This window comes from Monopterus albus, unplaced genomic scaffold (assembly GCF_001952655.1).
Source record: "Monopterus albus unplaced genomic scaffold, M_albus_1.0 scaffold115.1, whole genome shotgun sequence".
In the NCBI taxonomy this organism is placed as follows: Eukaryota; Metazoa; Chordata; class Actinopteri; order Synbranchiformes; family Synbranchidae; genus Monopterus; species Monopterus albus.
The window spans coordinates 75,172-81,409 of NW_018127995.1; the positions used below are offsets into that span (position 1 = coordinate 75,172).

General features: G+C 46.3%; 1 protein-coding gene across 1 annotated transcript in view; it reads left to right on the forward strand.

Annotated features, from left to right (window-relative positions):
• sptbn5 (spectrin, beta, non-erythrocytic 5) overlaps positions 1-6,238 on the forward strand; it is a 55,987-nt gene that overhangs the window by 44,050 nt on the left and 5,699 nt on the right. Inside the window, exons 72-80 of the mRNA XM_020611531.1 lie at positions 18-171; positions 881-1,070; positions 1,176-1,352; positions 1,829-1,936; positions 2,448-3,428; positions 3,969-4,037; positions 4,671-4,754; positions 5,036-5,127; positions 5,734-5,850. Coding sequence (XP_020467187.1) covers positions 18-171; positions 881-1,070; positions 1,176-1,352; positions 1,829-1,936; positions 2,448-3,428; positions 3,969-4,037; positions 4,671-4,754; positions 5,036-5,127; positions 5,734-5,850 — 1,972 coding nt within the window. The remainder of the gene's footprint in view (positions 1-17; positions 172-880; positions 1,071-1,175; positions 1,353-1,828; positions 1,937-2,447; positions 3,429-3,968; positions 4,038-4,670; positions 4,755-5,035; positions 5,128-5,733; positions 5,851-6,238) is intronic.

A 6,238-nucleotide genomic window follows, 5' to 3' on the forward strand; every position in this document is an offset into this window, starting at 1 on the left:
GGGCGGGCCCGGGAGCCGGCGGCAGCCTCAGGCCAGGTCCTCTGTGACTCAGAGGCTGGAGGAGCTGGAGGCCTGCTGGGCCAGCATCCAGGACAGAGCCTCCCAGCGCCGCGCAAGACTGGGCCAGGCTGAGGATGTCCAGAGATACCTGTCCCACTGCACTGAACTCATGTAGGTCCTCTGAAGGCTTTTCTTTGGATCCAGTGCTGGTATTATACAGTAGATGCTTATAGCAGTACTTAAGAGTTGAATACACATTGTACATGTTGGTAGTACTTTACAACTTTGACCTGCCCTGTGTTGTGTTGCAAAAATGCCAAACATGCCCTTGTTCCAGCTTTTATTGTGTCATCTTTGAGGATTGTTTCATTTGTATTTAATTGTATTTTCTGTACTTAGGGTTTCGGACTGTTGGTCAAACCAAAGATATTTGAAAACATCACCTTGAATTTCTGGAGTGCTGTGACATTTTCCACTATTTTTATACCAAACAATGAATCGCTTAAGAAACTGATAAAGAACAGGCCACTGTTTACTGTTGTGTTGTTCAGAGTAAAGCTGTGGCCTTACTGCTTTACGGTATTTAACAGGGTTTTCATACACTGATTTGGATTGTCGTAGGTGATGGAACTGCTGACTCAGACCTCACTGCTTTCTTAATGAAATAATATATCCATGGTTCTGTGTTTACACATCATTTCTAAACTGGGGCTTATTCAGATTCTCCTCCCCCAGTTATTCCTTATTATGTATGACACTGAAAATGCACGACAGCTACATCTTTATATTGGTAAGGACAGTAAGTTTCTGGGATGGAAGAGGGCACAGAGTATTAGAGATCATGATGAGTTCATGAAGCTGGGCGTGTCTTGTGTCTCAGGGCCTGGCTGAAGGAGATGCTGTCTCTGGTGCGAGGGGAGGTGCAGAGCATCGAGGGCACCGACCTGGAGCAGCTCATTAAAAAGCACGACGAGTACCGGGTCCAGATTGACCGGCAGCTCGGCAAATCACAGGCTGCGAAGGTCGAAGGGAGGCGCCTGATGGAGGATGGAAACGTCATGTCCCGAGAGGTGAGGGAGCCACGACAGGCACGAACTCCTGAAATCTGATCTCAGAGGAGATGGTCTGTTCATAATGTCTGTCTAACATCTGCATGTCCGCCCCCCTCCCCCCAGGTGGAGGAGCGTGTCTGTGAGATGGAGGAGCTGGAGGTGCAGGTGGAGAAGGTTTGGGAGGACACCAGGCAGCTGTATGAGGAGGAGCTGGAGATCATGCTGCTGCAGAGGGAGCTGGAGCAGGCAGAGCGCTGGCTGAGCTCCTATGAAAACACACTGAGGGCTGAGGACTATGGGGTAGGTCACCATCAGTACGTTTAAACAACTACAGTACAATGTGAGGTACATGTAGTTCCACTTTAAGCTACTTAAACGTCTCCTCGCCAGAGGTAGCCCAGCAGCTAGTTTGTCCCTGTAGGCCCATCCATCTGTCAGTCCATCACAGAACCAGTACACATCCCCAGTTTCTGGGCTGGAGCCACTGGACTAATCCAACAGTAAAATGCTCCTGAGGCTTTGACTCCAGATTAATGATCTGATGATGTCTGACAGAATCAGACGTCAGTCGCACAAGATGCTATTCTGCAGGACAACAGAGGAGTACTAATACTCCTTTTGAGTACTAATACTTTGAACTTCATCAGGCTGACGATACTTGCGTACTTTTACTTAAGCAGGTTTTTTACTTGTATTGGAGTATTTTTACCTGAGGCAGAGATTCCTTGACCTTATCAATCTAAAAACAGGGTGTTGTGTTCTCTTGGTTCCTCCAGGACTCTGTGTCTGATGTTATGGAGCACCTGAAGCGACAGGAGGATTTGGAGACCATGATCCAGGCTCAGAGCGACCGCTTCATGGCACTGCAGAAGAAGACAACACAGGTTGGTTGGTGACTTATACTGAAGACGACCTGCAGCAGCAGTGATGACATGGCACTCAATTTGTGTTCCAGATTACGTCCCCTTCTGGTCCGGGTCCAGACGTTTACTGTTTGTCTTCACAGTCAATGTGCAAAATAAAATTAAATGTTATCACCTACATTATTGGGATGATATGATTCCCTGAGGATGTGCAGTCCTGCACAGACATTTGGGTGCTAGAAGTACCATCTGCTGCAGGACTTGTGGTTCCTTTGGACTCTAAACTTGACTCTTTATGACTCTGCTGGAGGTTCGGGCTCGATGTCAGGCTATGAATCTGGGAGCAACCCTGATGATATTGTGTGAATGTAAACCTGCCTCCTGCATGTGCGACTAATTAACTAAAATAAACAAAGTGGTTGTACATTTCTGGATTGTACCACACTTCACAAAAACAAGAATGGAGGCAGGTATGTGGTCTGAACCAAAGGCTGTTCCTCTTTGCTCTAACTCTGTGGTTCTTTTTATCTAGAGGGAGAAGAGGCTGGGTCTGCATGGAAACAAGGACAAAGACCTCCATGACAGAAAACCTCCGGCCAGAGTTTCCTCCCTGAGGAGTAAACCATCTGATCCAAAGACACCGTGCATCTCTTCTTCTAGAGGCATCGTACGCCGAGTCAGCAGCGGCAGGCAGGCAGATAGAGCAGACGGACAGTCTGTGCTAGACCAGAAAACAGATGGTCCTCAGGTGGTGCCCAGTCTCACCAGCTCTGCTAGTCCCCCTCTGAGCCCGGCTCTGTGCCCTGAACCACATTCTAGTGCCAGCAGGAGGTCTGGAGAAGAGCCAGCTAACAGTTGTCCTGCTGGTCTCAGCTCCAGCCTGGCTGCACAGCCCTGGGGAGGTCGAATCAGACCCACAAGTCCTGACTCTCCTCTCAGAGTTTCATCCAACTCCTTCTCTCCAAAAGCTCCTCAATCACCTCCACCTTCCTCCCCAGAGACTCTGGGGAGGAAGGTGGAGGGTAGAATCTCTCAAACCTCCTTCTCGTCTTCATCTAAAGAGACTTCTGGTGAAGACTGTCATCCCAGATCCAAACCTCCTCTGGCTCCAAAGCCAAGAATCTCCTCCACAGAGCGAACACTCGTACACCGCTCTGAGCACCAACCAGGAAGGCCCACTACACCACCTGACTTGCCACCACAAATCAAACAGCTTGTTCCTCCCACTGAACCTCCACCTGGCACAGAAGGATGCACTCCCCCTGAATTGCCTTCGATGAGGAGACAACTCAGCTACCTTGAACCACAGGTCAGCGAACAGCCCCATCCTTTTGATGCTGCGACTCCTACTGCTAAACAGGTTGCACCACCTGTCTCCCCGACTGCTGCAGCAATCACAGCGGAGGGTTCTGGTTCATCTGACCTTGCTTCTCCAACAAGAGAGCTGCCTCCGTCTCCTCCACGACAGCAAAGGACATTAGAAGATGTCCCAGTGGACCAGCCCACAGCTGAGGTAGAGACTGAGTCAGGTTTCTATTGAGAAGTGTGGCTCTGCAGCTCTCTGGTGGTGTTAGCTTACAGTTCTAGCACCTGCAACATTTGTAGCTGCTATAAACCTGTTGGGGGCTGGTCCTGACTAGCAGCTCAGGTGTTTCAAGTGGGAGCTGATTTTACAAATGTTCTCTTCTAGTTATTATCAACCACATGTGCTGCTTTTACACTAGTTCAGGAGGCAGACACCCTCTCTACTTTTAAGGTTAGACTTAAGACTTTTGTTTTTCATAAAGCTTATAGATAGTTAGGGCTGGGTCAGGTGACTGAGCCTTCCCTTAGTAATGCTGCTATAGGCCTAGGCTGCTGGGGGGGAGGGGGGTCATGATGCTCTGAGCTCCTCTCCTCTCTCTTTACTCACATTTTATTGACCAAGAAATAAACAGAAGAACCAGTAATGAAACCATTCATTTATTGCAGCCCTACTTCAGACATCAGCGTACAGTTGTTGTTGAATTACTGTCATGTCTTGATATAATTATTAAAAACTTTCTCTTGTCAGGTAACAGCAGTGCATCCAATCAGAATGGAGGGGATTCTGGAGATCAAGCTGAAACACGGAGGAAACAAGGTGAGAGCCTCCTGGTGAACATGTGAAAACTTGAGGCTGATGAGAATGTTGTAATTTTGCAGGTATTTTGTCATATTTGATAATTTTTTTAAAATTTGGTGATGAAAAGTTCTAGCAGTATTACAGATTTCATAATAATCCATTCAGTAGCTGCTGAGAGATTTCAGTCTGGACCAGAGTGTTGAACACAAGGAGAGACATCATCATCTGTAGAGCCATGTTGCTGGCATGGCAAAAATATAAGTTGACTTGGACAAAACAAAGCCTCCTTCTGGCTCCAGCTCATGTCCGGACACTGGTACATTAACCACAGCAAATACACAGATCACAGATTATCTCAGGATTAGAAATTACAGTTTCCTCTCACTCACACTCAACAGACACTGAAGACAGGAGACTTGGAGCTGTGGACAGATCAGCTAGGAACAATGAACGGATGAATATGAAAACCATCTTACTGTGTGGACTGAGCTTTTTCAGAAATCAGTCAGAAAATATTCTTTGTGAAGACAGTTTGTTACTATTTTGCAGCCATTACAAGTGGCCTGTAAGATGTGTTCACTGTCTAGTTTAAAGACATCTGTAAAATGAATGATGTCAGTGACTGACGGAGCTCTGCTGGTGCTGCTGCAGGGTCTGGAGCACTGGGAGGAAGTGTTGGCCGTTCTGGAGGGAGAGACGCTCAGCCTGTTTAAAGACAGAGCAGCTGCTGCAGAGGTATGAAAAATGCACAGCCTGATGTCAGCACCGTGACCATGTATTTAGAAGTATAAAGAAAAATAGTAAACATCCGCTCGTACATCTTGTCCTGAATGATGACTTTTTTCAATCTCCATGTTATGGTTGTGCAGAGAAATAGGTGTTCAAAGAGATCATCAGAAGGGCTTTTTAATTCAGTTTAGATTTTAGACATGAGACAAACATTTTGCTTCCATCCACCAAACTCCCAGTTTAATGAAGCGGTGAAGTTAGAAGCATTGTGTGCTGTGTTTCCACAGAGGGCCTCTAGGTGGCCTCCTATCAACACGGTGGGAGCAGTTTGCAGGGAGAACCCCTACTACAGGAGGAAGGAGAACACATTCAAACTGATGTAAGTAAAGTGTTCACAGTTCATACACTTTGACCTTAGGTCACTTTAAAGCTGAATGTTTTGGCTTTTGGTCAGATAGTCTGAAATGTATGGACATGTCAGAGACAAACCGTGTACTTTTTACTACACTACATGTACCTGATACCTTCAGGTCCAGAATCAGATGAATCAAACCAAACCCAGTAGAACCATCAGACTCTATTGATCCCAGTAGGAAATCCACCAGCTACCCAGCAGGATGGAAAGTACTTCCCAGTATAAGTATATAAGGTAGTTACCATCAGCTCCACCTTTAGCAGCTGCAGCATTAAAGTGATGGACACAGTAATTAGTCACTATGATCCAGTATCAGAGACGTTACTGGGACACGGGCTGTTCTGGAGGACGAGTACTGGTACTTTGGATACTTTTACTTGTAGCAGAGTACTTTTCTACTGTGGTATTACTATTTTTACTGCAGTAAAGGATCTGTGCACTTCTTCCACTACTGCTTTTAACAAAGTTCTGATCAACCCTGCACAACTTATTAGGTGTTGAACAAGTTGGTTGATGTAGTTCTGTCTTTTGTTCCTTTGGTCGACTGTGTGTTGTGCGACGGTCCTTCAGACTGGAGGATGGCAGCCAGTACCTGTTTGCGGCCTCCAGCAGAGAGCTGCAGCTGCTCTGGGTGAAGAAGCTCCAGAACTGCCCCGATTCTGCCTGCAGCGACTCGGACGACTCAGGGTGAGCGTACAGCCTTTGTACTTTGCACTGTTTGTGTGGGACCCTCAGTGACACGATCCATTCCCCGGCCTCTCTTCAAACAAGAACCTTACACCGGTCAACAGATTGGAGGATGTAGTCGATAAGTTTAATAGGTTCTTTGTGAATGTTGGTCCTGGTTTAGCAAGAAGCATTTGTACAGATGATACATCTGTCACTATAAATAATAATACAAACGAAAGGAACATGAGTTCAATGTTTTTGAAGCCCATAGTTGAAAAGGAAATTATAGAGATAGTGAATAAATGTGGTAACAAAACATCTAGTGATAGTGATGGTATCACTATGACAACTGTTAAATGGGTAATTGAGGGGATATGTAAACCATTAACCCATATTTTTAACATGT